Source organism: Heterocephalus glaber, unplaced genomic scaffold (assembly GCF_053883595.1).
Source record: "Heterocephalus glaber isolate CG9 unplaced genomic scaffold, H.glaber_assembly_v1.0 deba00001608, whole genome shotgun sequence".
In the NCBI taxonomy this organism is placed as follows: domain Eukaryota; kingdom Metazoa; phylum Chordata; class Mammalia; order Rodentia; family Bathyergidae; genus Heterocephalus; species Heterocephalus glaber.
This window is the reverse complement of record NW_028258379.1, coordinates 20,776,225-20,790,154: the sequence shown is the minus strand read 5'-3', so window position 1 is coordinate 20,790,154 and position 13,930 is coordinate 20,776,225. Positions and strand designations below refer to the sequence as shown.

The 13,930-nt window shown below is 36.5% G+C and overlaps 1 protein-coding gene across 3 annotated transcripts in view; it reads right to left on the bottom strand.

Moving 5' to 3' along the window:
- Positions 1–13,930, bottom strand: part of Tshr (thyroid stimulating hormone receptor) — a 158,271-nt gene that overhangs the window by 84,536 nt on the left and 59,805 nt on the right. For all 3 annotated transcript variants that reach the window (XM_087195441.1, XM_087195442.1, XM_087195443.1), the window contains one exon: positions 3,308–3,379. In XM_087195441.1, the coding sequence (XP_087051567.1) occupies positions 3,308–3,379 (72 nt within the window). The remainder of the gene's footprint in view (positions 1–3,307; positions 3,380–13,930) is intronic.

Genomic DNA, 13,930 nt, shown 5'->3' with positions numbered 1-13,930 from the left:
AGAAAGGTTGAGATCCATTTTGAAATGAATCTATTAGTAAAATATTGTCATCAACACAATGTTTATAAGAAGAGCACTAATTATTCCATACTGAGTCTTTAAAATCATGTTTGAGTATTATAATGGTCCCGTGCTTTTCTTTTGAATTACCTGTTCTTTAAACAATTAACTTTTCATTGATCAGGTCTCCTAATTCTTTACCCTGTGTATAGCAACATTATATAATTTATTTTATTCCACATATTATTTGCCTATCATAGAGGGAACAATGGAACACATTTTAAATGATTAATTTATAGTTTAAGGACTGCAAGAGTTTGACCATGGGTGCAAGTGAGTCACCCAGAAGCCAAGAGTCTTTTCGAAGGCTGCCAATTTGCTTCCCTAAGTTTGCAGCATAGCCATTGCTCCAAATTCTCTACTGAAATTCTTAGTTAAAAAGTGTGAGCTTTTCTGAAGAATTTAGAGAGACAGTCCTTCAGTCACATCATGGGGACCAAAATTCTTCTTTCTCCAACTTAAAGGCACCTCCTTTCATGGCTGTTAAATATAGTTGTGAAGACATGTAGGGACCATTTATTCAGCGGGATAAAGTAGTGATACCTGCTTACTTTATCCCACTTTAAAACTGAAAAAAAGGGCCAGGGATTTAGCTCAGTGGTTCCAGCACCTGCCTTGCAAGTGCAAGGTCCTGAGTTCGATCCCTGGTACCAAAAAAAAAAAAAAAATACAGTTCAGCGTAAAACTGGAAAAAAATCAGATTCCATCTCATCTTCAAATCTCTTCTTATCATGTCAATCTTGTGTAATTACTATAATGACTATCTCATTTATTATCCCAAATAGGATATTTTGTGCTACTAGTATGCCAGAATAACAGATGGGAATTTGCTCTGTATCAGGTATCATTCTGTATGTAGATCATTCTGGTGAGTGCTCCTTCTGCCCTGAGATATACCATATCTTTATTATTCACGTATATGTATTTGTTTTCACTTAACAAATATCTATTGAACATTTGTTTTATGTCAGATGCCTGGCTGGAAACTGGCAAAACAAACTTTTCTCTAGCTTCAAGGAATTTCCAGTAGTGGGGGATACAGACAAGTAAATGGAATTAACAGAGCAAATGTTAAGTGTTTTCAAAGGGTATAGAAAAGACACCCAGAGAATCCAACATTTCAAACCCCTTCTTTACATGATCGGTAAGACTCCCTCTCAGTTGTTTATTTGTTTGTTTTTGTGGTACTGGGGATTGCAACCAGGGCCTGTACATGCCAGGCTAATGCTCTAATCCTCAGCTACATCCCTAGACTTTTTCTTTTTTAGATAAGGTCTGGATAAGTTGCCCAGACTGGCCTTGAATTTCTAATCCTCCTTCCTCAGCCCCTGGAGTAGCTAGAATTACAGGTGTGTGCCACTATACCTGACTTTCTTCTTATAATTCCTTTCTTCCTTCCTTCTCTCTTCCACTTCCCTCTCAGCCTAAGCTCCAGTCCCAACAAAGGTAGTCTAATTCCTCAGAACTCTAGATTTTTTTCTCCTGTTTGGAACTTCTTTCCTCATATTTTTTGCTGGATAATGCAGATCACAGGTTCAGCAGCATTTCTTTCCAGAAGCCTTCTGCAGCCCTCTCCCTGCTCCCGTCCAGGTAATGGGCAATTCAACCTCTCTTACAAGTACACGTTACGTCCAGTAACTGACCCCATCACGGCATTCATGGCTCCCTTAGGAGTGAATGGAAGCTCTGTATTGTCTGCTGTTATATTTGGACCATCTTACAAAATGCTAGGCACCTAGTAAAAATATTTGTTTCTTTTCTTTCAAGAAATATTTGTTGAATGAAGTAAGAGCTAAGCTGTTGGTACATCCACGTGGAGACAAGCAGACAGTTGTTTAAGAGAGGTGAGAGAAAAGGAAGCGATAAAAGGAATTTGAGGTTTTTAGGTTTCAAGATGCTGAATGGTAGGGCTATTAAAAGGAGGAATAGAGAAGGAAAGTCTGGGCCAAGAAGATGTGTTTATTTGGGATGAACTGAATCACAAGTGCTTGTGGGGCATTAAGTGTTGATATTTGGAGGGAAGTTTTCAATGAAAGCTTGAATTGTAAGGGTGAATGGGGCCTAGAGATACATGCTTAGGAATTAACTGTATTAGATGATAGTGAGGACAAAGGAATGGAGATGTTGGTGCAAGGGGAGTAGGGTATAGAGGAAACAAGACAAAATACACAGAAAAAGACCTGATATTTCAGGGACTGGCAAAAATGTTAAAAATGAGAAGTCAGGAAAGGAGACCGAGGAAAAGTCAGGATGAGATGATAAGTGTGATGAGAGAGAAGTAGCAAAGAAACCAAAAAAGGCGAGAATTTTAAAAAGGAAGTGCTGATTAGCAACATCAAAGACTGCAGAGAATTTAAATGAGAATGATTTCTCAGCCTCAGCACTGCTGGAGGTTTTTACTACAGTTGTCTGGGGTGGGGTGGTGGGCTGTCCTGTACCCTGCAGGATGCTCGGCAGCACCCTTCTCCTCTACCCACCAGATGCCAGTAACAGTTCCCGCTCCAGGTCTGACAACCAAAAATGTCCAGTGTCAGAACTGTGTCTAAGTGAGAAGTAGTAAAGTGGCAAAACAAACACTCAGTCAATGGTTGTGAAATGAATAAACTTAGCCAGGAATTGTACAGGTTGCTCCTGGTGGTGTCCTTTGGTATATGTGAATTACTTGCATTGCATGTCAGAATTAATGAAATGAAATAAAGACACACTATATTTGTCAGCCTAACATGGAAGTTCTTTTTCTCCTAACTGGGTACATGGCAATTCAGTTTTCAAGGTTGAAAATTATTTTTAATTCTTTTATTTTCTTTTTTTGAAGTATAAAAGTCTGAAGCCATTGGCTACATTTTTGACCAAATGTAAGCATTTGTGTTAGTGTTGAAAAGTGAGTCAACTGGTAACCAGGATAAGTGGATTAGAGAACAGCATATGTGTCTGTTTATGGAAGAGAGTCCCAGATAAAGGTCCTCCACATTACAAGATATACTAAAATAAACCAAGAATGATGAACTTCTCAGGACCAAATCCATTTAAATTTGCTTTAGGTTTTTAAAAAATATCTATGAATTAGTAAGCAGAGATGAAGCAAAATTAGACAAATATCAAGTACATAAAATTTTCAAATACATTAAAATATAAATGCCACTGACATTTGCAAGTAGGACAATAAGTACTTTTCTTAACAGAACACATTTTAGAAAGTAGCATGTCACAACTGCCAACTTCTCTTTATATGAAAAAAATGACTTACATCCTGGAAATGTTGGGCAGATTGGAAAACGCATGACTGGGGATGGTTCTCAGATGTGTCTCTATGAGCTTCCTAGGAGGAAAACGACAGTGACACAGTTAGAGTTTTCATCATTGGTCTTTTTGGATAACTCACCTGAATTATAAAAGATACATTAGTAGATGCATCATAGACCTCTCATCATACATGATCAACACAAATAATGCTCAATGAAAAGCTGTCATTCCTCCTGTGCCGGTGTGGGTTTACAGATAAAGGCTTTAACTGGAAGGTAGGAAAAGACAGGAAAGGACCTGGGTGACTACTGGTTCAAGACAATGGCTGGCGACTTCAAAGCATTGCTCCAGGGAGAGGCTCTGGAACTGGACATTCATTGCATGTCCCTGAGAATCTTGGAAATCTCTTTAGTTACTCTTATTTTGATGTCCTCTATCTTGAAGGAGGATGACACTGACTAGGTAAATTTAAGGCTAATAAACTTTGTCCTGACATAGTTTAGATAGATACTTCCTATATGACTAACATGTCTATTTGCAGAGCTGAAAAGAATTTGACCCAGAGTTGTACAAAATGACAAGCTTTGTTTTGCTTTTAGTTACTTATTGGGCATTTGTAGGGCTGAGTAAAGAGTTGCGGTATTTAGCAAAAACCACGTTTAAGTTCCTATCTTAGAATAAAACACAAATCATGCTTTTAATGAGTAACAGATTAAGGATGCAGGAGGGAGTTTGTTCTTTGTTCCTATGGTGGTCTCTGACTATCTCAAAACATACAACTTTTCTTCCCCAACAAGATAAGTATGGAGAGTAAGATACAGATGCAGCAAATAAATATTCATCTATGGATTAAAGGTCAACTAGTATGCCTAACATCACATTTCATTTGTTATCTGAAGTGCATAAAATACATTCGTAAGTATATTAGGACTTCTGACTTCATATCATGCACTTGTCACTAAAAATAATTTGGAATGCTGACAAGAATATACATTGAGTACCTATTAAGAGGAATTAAACACATTTATCTTAAATATTAGAAATACTGATATTTTAGAGTTACAATATTTTCCCAAGCAAAGGTCTCTTCAACCATTACCAAGAAAATGTCACCTATTTGCTGCAGTTTAGAAATAACTGACTAGTAAGGAGCTACTTCTTCCTTAGAGGCTTAAGACATCTTTGTTGGATGTGTAACTTAAAGGTGTGGCTTTTCCTCCAGTCTGCTTTTTTGGATACAACTTCAGAATGCTGAGACTGTTTTCCTTACAAGTAAGGAAGCCTCTCTGCACTCCCCTATGTCTCTTCACCAGGCATTCCTTTTCTGAATTCCCCTCCTTATGTGTTGACGATTTGAATGAATCCCTAGGGGGAAATGTGGTCTGCTGTCCTAACTCACTTTGCAAAAGGACAGTGCCTCAGTATTAGTAATCATCTTCTCCTTTTGTCTGTTTTTGTCATTTAAATATTGATACTCAGACCACTTAGTAGTATCTTCTTTATAGATAGGATAATAATATTATGGATTTTTCCCTCTAGGCTGCAGCGCTATTCATGGGTGATCTATTTCCTTGATCTATGCTTTCCTTGAACTATTCATTTTTGCAGTGCTTAAAATGCACCTGTAATTTGCCTAATCAAAGCATCAGCAGGCAAGGTTACTTATGAAAGGACCTATTAATTTATGTATATGGGAAGGTGATAGGAATAGCACAAGGGTACTATTGTTTCACCATAAAGCCCAAAGTTGTTCTAACATAATTTCAGACGTTCAAGTCCCACAGACTATCTGTCCTCTCTTGAAGTTCTGCCAGTCACATTCTCTTAACTGGGTTGATAGAGCAAAATAGAAGACAGATAATAGGAAGCAGAGAGATAGATGTTTCTCCAATAGAAAGTGGAGGGGGAAAGAAGGGGAGGAAGGGGGAGAAAAAAGTATGAAAAAAATGAATTAAGGTGTGTTATGTATATGTACCAGCTCCATATAGGGAATGTGAACATTATGTCCTGAAAACATATGTAAAAATGAAAAAAAATTTATATGAATTCAGATCCTGGATTTTGATGTTAAAAGAAAAATATGAGAAGAGCAAGTTGTTCTACTAAAATCTCAGTGTAAAATTGGGCCATGCCAAAGGAAAACAAACAATAAGATACACACCTGTTGAGTATCATCTGAAAAGATCGAGTTTCTTAAACATAAAGGTAGTTTTACAGAGCTATCCTAAGGCAAAAATCCTGAGTACATACTTTCTGTAAGACTGCACACATTGTGTGTAGGTAATGAGGGCCTAAATTATAACTTTCATTGACTAAAAGTTTTGGGATTTATCCTATTTTCAAAAGTAAATAACATGTAGAATTAAATAGAAAATTAGAAAAAAGTTACAGTGATTACTAAGAAGACAGATATGGAACAGAACTAGTATACAAATACAATTGGAGTTAAAGGTTCAAATAATGTACAAATTCTTCCCCAAAGTAAGAGTTTTTGAAATCTATAGTATCTGTTTCTTGAAGTCTTTTTCCTGCACACACACACACACACACACACACACACACACACACACACACACAAGCCCATCATTACACATAGACCAGTAAGGATTATATAATTAAGAGTAGCTGTATCAATAATAATACAATATGCACAATAAATCTTCACCAAAAGTAAAAGAAGGAATGTTGGCCGTCCTGCCTAGGATGAAAAGAAATATCTATTTGCTAGATGGACTTAGTTAATGTTGTAATGATCATAACACAGGGTGAGGCAGAAGACAGATTTCAATAATGTAAATGAAATATCAGAATGACAACCAAGCATATAAATTGCAAAATTTAATCTCAAGTTAATAATTCATATACAGTGGTACCTCAGTTCATGAACTTAATTTTTTCCATGATTCTGGTTGCAAACTGAATGGACAAGAACCAAATCAAATTTCCCCATAAGGTCAACATTGAACCAAACCATTGAATTTGATTGGGTTCTTGTCCAGTTAGGTTTGTAACCAGAAAAGTGGAAAGAATTAAGTTTGTGAACCAAGGTACCACTGTATTTTTGCCAAGGTATATTCATTGCATTATGCCCATAACATTGAAAAACAAACACAAAATTGAATTTATGCTAGTTTAAATTTCTTTTACTTTCCTTATTTTAAAAAAAGTTACTAGTCTGGTTAACCTTATAAAAACATTAATTAGAGGCATCTATTTCTCTTCAAATAAAAAACAAAACTGATTGGTAAGGACATAGCATATAGTTAAGTAGATAATGAAGATACCATATTTACTTACAGATCTCTTGTTCTATTTTTTCCTTAATAGTTTTACTATAAGATGAGAGTTGAGGAAAACAAATTATTGTAATATGTGGCTACCTTGCTGATTTTCAGCTGACCTCAGATACATAAGCAATAACCCTTAGTGAGGTTTTGTAGTTGTTTTTCTATGTAGCAGTTTTATACCTAGAGATACTCCTTCCTTTCTCTCTCTTTCCCTTCTTTCCTTCCTCCTTTCCATCTTTCTTTCCTTCCCCAAACACTGATTCTAAGCTCTCTGAACCTTTGTTTCCAACTGTAACTTCTAAGACCCCAAATGATTTCCTTTTAATTTTTGTAGTTTCTGAATTTGAATTGACTTGCACTGAAGTAAGAGTTATATTTCTCAAATGTCAAAAGAGTTAAATTTCTCAATGCATTTGGAAGATATAATGATGTAGAAGCAGAAATTCATGTGAAACATCACCAGTTGACTTGGACATTTTGCAAAATATGATCCAGTTTTAAGAAAGTACTGCCTTTTTATTTTGCAGTAGGAACGGGGAAGGAAAATCTGGTTAATGCTATTAAAGACAGCAGATATTTCTCTATGTTCCAACAAGAACAAACTGTGTAATTAGATTTTCCACAGTAATCTTGAATGACACTAGGCTTATTTCACTGAAATGTCACCAACATGTAAATCCAATCAACATTCCAACATCTTGTTTCTTACAGTGTAAGGAAACTAAGTTTGTTCATTTTTATCTATGAAATAAACTGACAATAAAAAGATTAATGGGGAAAACATACAAATTTATTAACATGCAGAAATACAGGAGCCACACATTAAGAATAAGACTCAAAGACTAGAAAGTTCTGGGGTTCCTGGAGGGAGGGAAGCATGGGTTGTGGACGTTAGTTGAGGTGAGCAAGTTATCTTATTATGTAGATGAAGTCTCAAGAAGCAACCTGCAGAAGATCTGGGTGCTGGAAATAGGGTAGTCATCTCTCTGGACCAGATACGATCTTCACTTTCCTTCTTCCTGTGATTCCTAGCCAGATGTGTGGGGCTCTCTCAGGAAGGAAGCTTCTGCTCCACTAGCTGCTTATTCCATGAATGTAGAGAGATATAAATTTCTTTTATACAGGGGGAGCCTTTCAGTGCTAACCTTGTGCCTGCAGTTTATACAAATAATCATCTCAAGCTAAGTCAAAGAAAGTTATTTCAAGGTGGTATAGACTGGAGTTCCACAACAGTTTATAGAATCTTAAGTACATTGTGTTTGCTATTGCAGCCTCTACTTGATGAAGATGTGAAGTATGAGGGTGAGCATGACTGAATTTGAGAAGGCTGGTTAATCTTTGCCATGACTAATCCGGTGTGGTCCAGAACACCACCCTTCCCATCTGTGTGGCATATTTCTGTTGTCCTAGCAAACAGACTGAGAATATTTGCAATTCTGAATCAAATTTATTTGTTTAATATCAATGTGATTTGCATTCCAGGAGCCTCCTGTTGTATTAAATACTGCTGGGCTGGACAGCAGAATTGCAGAGGCCAATGATGCAGGTTATAAAAGAATTTATCAATATCAGAATTTTAAAAAGACAACAGTTTTCTTTTTCCAGATTAGAGTACTGTGTCAAAAGTGATAGAAGGCAACTTTCCAAGAGAGGAATTGTGCTCTTGGGATGAAAGATTGGGGTTTTTATGAAGATTTGAGGATATGGAAAAAGGATCTATCCTGCAAATCTAAATATTGCAGGAATGTTTTTTTTCCTGAGTTGCCTGGTTCCTGCTGACCTTTCAGAAACACCTGTATTGTATCTAAAGCTGTATGTTAAAGTTGCAAATTGATAAGGCCATTTACTTTGGTTTCACAGAAGTCTCTTTAGTTTTAGTTAAACACATCTATACACATTACTCTTTGAAAGATGATGAGTCGACTCATTGGGAGAAATGAATAGGCCTTATATTTCCTATCATGTGCAGTTTCTAGTCAACATTAATGCAGTGCCTCCACCTAGTGCGCACTGTGTAGGAATGTGTCAGCACAGAAATGTGGTTGCTGGGAGTTTTAACCCTTTTATCACCACAGGTATTTGTGCCAATAAATCAACCAATATTTCATGGAGATGGGCACAGAAAGTATTGGTGATAGAAAAAGAGGGATTTGTAATAAATAATTCAGATATTTACATATTATAAAGCTATGGATTCTAAACTGAACAATATTTAATATAACTTTAATGTGACATTTATCATTTTCCTGGTGGCATAGTTTTTGGTGAGAAGATATTCCTTTTGAATTTGATTAATATGCAATTTCAATACTCTCTGACAAGTGATGAGAGAATGCAGTAAGCACAAGATTTAAACTCGTGGATGCAAATCTAGAAGGATCATGCAGTCCAGATCTTGAGACTGTTTGCATATAGATTATTTTTAAATAAGGAAACATTTTAAATATGTACTCTGACATATCTTCTCCAAAGAGGAGATGAGGTCCTCATCCTGGTCCACCAGGTTGGTTCTTGACTTACATCAGGGGAAAAAGAATCTCAGGACACATCAGTGAGAAGCGCAAACAGATTTATTAAGAATTAGAAAGCGCCGGGCCTTTAGCTCAGTGGTTCCACTGCCTGCCTCCCAAGTATAAGGACCCTAGTTCGAGCCCCGGTACAAAAAAAAAAATAATGATAATAATTAGAAAGCAAGGACGAATAGAAAAAGACCCCAGCCACAGCAACTGGAGAGGCTCACGCTGATGCAGAGGTTCAGACTGGCCCACTCACAAAAGCACAAGGTCAGCTTTCTCTCTCTCTCTTTCTTTTGGTACCAGGAATCAAGCTCAGGACCCTGTGCTTGCCAGCAGCCGAGGTGCCACAGAGCTGTATCCCTGACCCACAAGGTCAACTTTTAAGGATTAGCTGGGGTGGCCCAGGGTCCAGTTCATTATCTCAGTTCTGTTTTCCATTGCTCCAGAGGAATTCCTTTGGCTTGAGGGGCAATTCGGTCCGCACCAAATATTGTCCTTCTTGGTAGAAGAGCTGCTTTGGTTCCCATGATGGGGTAACTACTGTGGCTTAAGAAGCAACCTCATCATGGGGCAGTCCTAAAGGCTGCACCTCCCCTGCACCCCTAGGGGGTTACATGTTTGAAGATTTCCAGGAATTCCTCACCTGACTTGGGCATTGTGAACACTGGCAAACACTGAAGATTATTTAATTACTTTTATCTTGGTAAATGTCCTTAGTTTTCAAGGGAGATGAGATAGGCTAGATAAATTTGGGACTAATAAATGTTGTTTTGCCAAATTTTCCTAAACGATTAACATTTCTTTGTGCAGTACTGGGCAGGAGCTTGGCCCAGAATTTTAAGGTAACAGGGGAGACGTAAAATTGAGTTTCCTTGTCTCTTTTCCAGCTATCATTGTTTCTTCTATCTTACCTTAGTACAAGAGTGGGATTTAGTATTGCTCCTGAATTATTTGCAAACAATATAAAAATATGAGGTACTGTATATCTGCAGTGCATAACCCCACATAATCTCGCAGCTGAGATGGGGCCACAGACCACTCTGAATCCAGGAGCATCTGTGAATCATCGTTTTAGGATAGGCAGAATTTCCATTTGAGTTTTAATAAAATTTTATGTACTGAACCTTAGAAACCCAAGCAAAGCTCGACAGGTTTCACTTAAAGGAAATTTTCCAGTTTAGGCCATCTGGGAGAGCATTGTCCATTTATAACTCTTTGTTCAGGTCTCCAGATTGCTGAAAATATTAAATGTGGTATTATTGCATGATCGGAGTAATTTTTTATATTAAAACTATTTCCTTCAGTTTTTTATTGAGGAATTCTTTACATTCAATAAAATGTACAAATCTGAAATTCATACTTATATATATTTCAGTGTTTATAAGTAAAACTTATGCTTTATATATACTTGTATATATACCATATAATCAGTGCCTGGCTCAAAATACATAATATCTCCATCATCCTAGAAAGTTCCTTGTGCCCCTTTCCAACTAGAAACCTCAACCCTCTCCCAGTATAACCACTCTTTAACTTTTAGCATCAGAAATTACTTTTTGAAAAAACTTCACATAAATGTAATGATACCTCTTCTATCTGGTTTCTTGGTTGTTTTTTTTGTTTTGTTTTGGTACCAGGGATCAAACTTGGGACCTTGTGCTTTCTAGGCATGTGTGGCACTGCTGAGCTACATCCCCAGCCCCTCTATCTGGTTTCTTTTGTTCAACATAGTATTTCTGAGATTCATCTACCCCGTTGCATGGATCAGTAGTCCTTTCCCATTGCAATGAACAGGCATGATTTGCTTAGTCATTATTCAATGGTTGTTCCCAGTTTCACATTATTATAAATAAAGCTAGTATAAACATCCATATACAAATTTTTTTATGCACATATATTCTCATTGCTATTGAGTAAGTACCTAAAAATAGGATTTATAGATCATGGATAACTTTATGACAGAAATCACTGGTTTCCAAACAAGACAAGGATGCCCATCCTTACCACTTCTACACAGCATGGTACAGAAGTCCTAGCCAGGGCAATTAGGCAAGAAAAAAGAAAAAGAAAAAAAGGCTTCAAATTGGACAGGAAAAAGTTAAAAACGTCTCTGCTTGCTGACAATATGCTATTATATATAGAAAACTCTAAAGATTTCACCAAAAACTTGTTAGAACTGATCAATGAATTCAATAAAGTTATAGGCAACAAATCAACATATTTTGTACTCTAAAAATGAAATATCTGAAAAAGAAATTAAGAAAACAATCCCACTTATAATAGCTACCAAAAGTAAAATACTTAAAAGTAAGTTTAAATAAGGAGTTGAGAGATTGCACATTGAAAACCATGAACATTGATGAAAGAAATTGAAGAAGACACAAAAAATTTTATATTCATGAAATGGAAGAACTAATATATTTTTAATTTTTATTATCACATATTTGTAGTGTATAATGTTTACATTTCTTGTGTGGAGTTGGTACATGTACATAACACATCACTATTCCTTTTTTCATCCTCTTTAAGAAAGATCTATCTCCCTGCTTCCCATTATGTATCTTTTATTTTGCTCTTTATTTATAATTTGTGTTTCTCATCTACAAGAAACCATGTGAAATTTAAGCTAGCGTGTCTGAATTAATATTGCTAAAATATCTATACTACTCAAAATTATCTCTAGATTCAATGCAATATCTGTCAAAATTCTAACATCACTTATTATAGAAATGGAAAAATAACTATAAAATTAATGGGGAATCACAGAAGACCCCCAAAAGACAAGAAATCTTGAGCAGAAAGAACAAAGCTGGAGGCATTATCCTACCTAACTTCAAAATGCATTTCAAAGCTACAAGTAATCAAAACAGTAAGATTCTGGCATAAAACCAAACACACCAACTAATGGAATAAGATAGAGCCCAGAAGTAAATACACAAATCAATTGTTTTCAGACAAAGGTGGCAAAAAAAAAAGGATATTTTCTTCAATAAATAATATTGGGAGAATTCATAAGCAGAAAATGAAATTAGACTTTTATCTAACAATAGATAGTGTTATAGTTTACACCTGCCATGTCCCCTAAAAGCCTCAGGTGTTCAGAGGTGGGGCTTTTGGAAGGTGACTGGATCATGGGAGGAGCATACTCATCAGTGGGTTAATCCACTGGTGAATCCACAGCTAAATGTGCTGTTAGGTGAAGGTGGGCCCTGGTCGGCAGGAGCAGTTCACTGGGCGTGACCTGGAAGGGTTTCTCTCCCTCCGCACTCCTCCCTCCTATCTCTGCTTCCTAGCTGCTATAATAGAAGCAGCTTCCTCCACCAGATTCTTCCACCATGATTTTCTCGCCTTGGCGCCAGCCAACTATGGACTAAATCTTTTTAAAACAGTGAGCCAAAATAAACATTTCCTCCTTGTAAGTTGTGGGTGTTAAATATTTTGTCCCAGTGACTTGAAAGTAATTATGACATATTAAAAAAATCAAATTAACTAAAAATGGTTTAAGTGCTAAGACTTGAAACCAGGTGTGGTACACACCTGTAATCCCAGCACTGTGGGAGACTGAGGCAGGAGAATCAAAAGTTTGAGCCCAGCCCGGGCAACTTAGCAACTTTGTGAAACCTTATCTCAAAATAAAAACTACAGAAAGAGCTGGGGCTATAGCTCAGTGCATAGGCCCCGAGTTTAATCCCAGTGCCAGAAATACAAATAAAAAATAAAATGATGTTCATAAACATAGCTGGCATTCCATTTTCTTTTAGATAAAAACAGCTGGATGAACACATCATCTGTCCAGTATTCTGAAAGTAGCTTTCTTATTAACAGCATTGTGGGATTTGGCACAAGGTAATGTTTTTCCCTTAGTTCTCACATGTCTTTTTGGCAGTTTAGAAGTTAACCATCTCTCATTAAAATTTAAAACTGTTGCCAGTGAATTCTATCCAGAGAAAATGGATGTTCTTGGCCTAGGAAACTTTCAAACTCATTTGGACAATGTGCTAGACATTCAAGAGTGACCATGCATATATTTATCGTGTACATATTCTACTCAGGAATATGGAATACAGAGTCAAATATTTTGAAGAGAAAGGGTGTGCATGTGTCTGTGTATATTTTTGTGTTGTTGGTTGTTGTCGCTGTCCTTTGGGAGAAGAAAAATAATTCATTTGAAAAATGACCAAGAAGCAAGTACTTAACATTCTTTATTTGCATTTCAAGTATTAATACTTCTGCATAAATTAATTTTTTCTATGCTTGTGTTTTACACCGTGATCACTCATTTCTTCCGCTCTCCATTCATTTGTATGTTTGTTTCTACCTGAAGAACTGCCTTTAATGTGATTCTTTCTCTCTCCTTCCTGCCCTCCCTTCCTCCCTCCCCTCTACCCTCTTTTTTGTCCAGATCACCTGGCAATGACTTTATTTACTTTTTGCTTATTTGAAAAAGTCTCTTGTTAACCTTCAGTTTGGAAAGATATTTTTAATGTGTATATAGCATTTTAGCCAGGCAAGTTTATTGTCTTTTTTTTTGTATTAAATTCTTTTATTAGTACATTGTAGGTATACAACACAATTACATTTCTCATTGGGAATTGTACCTTTACATAATGCATCTTGGTTCTTATTTTTTCCCCATTCCTAGCCCTCCCTTCATGCCCTCCACCCTTCCCTATTTACAAAGACTTTATTTCTATTTTTTCCATTTCTCATCATTTTTCCTTTCCCTTCTTTCCTTTCCACTGCCCCTCCCACTACCCCCAGCCCTTTGGACCTTTTCTTCCTATTTTACATTATCGATTATTCATTCTAATCATTGGTACATTT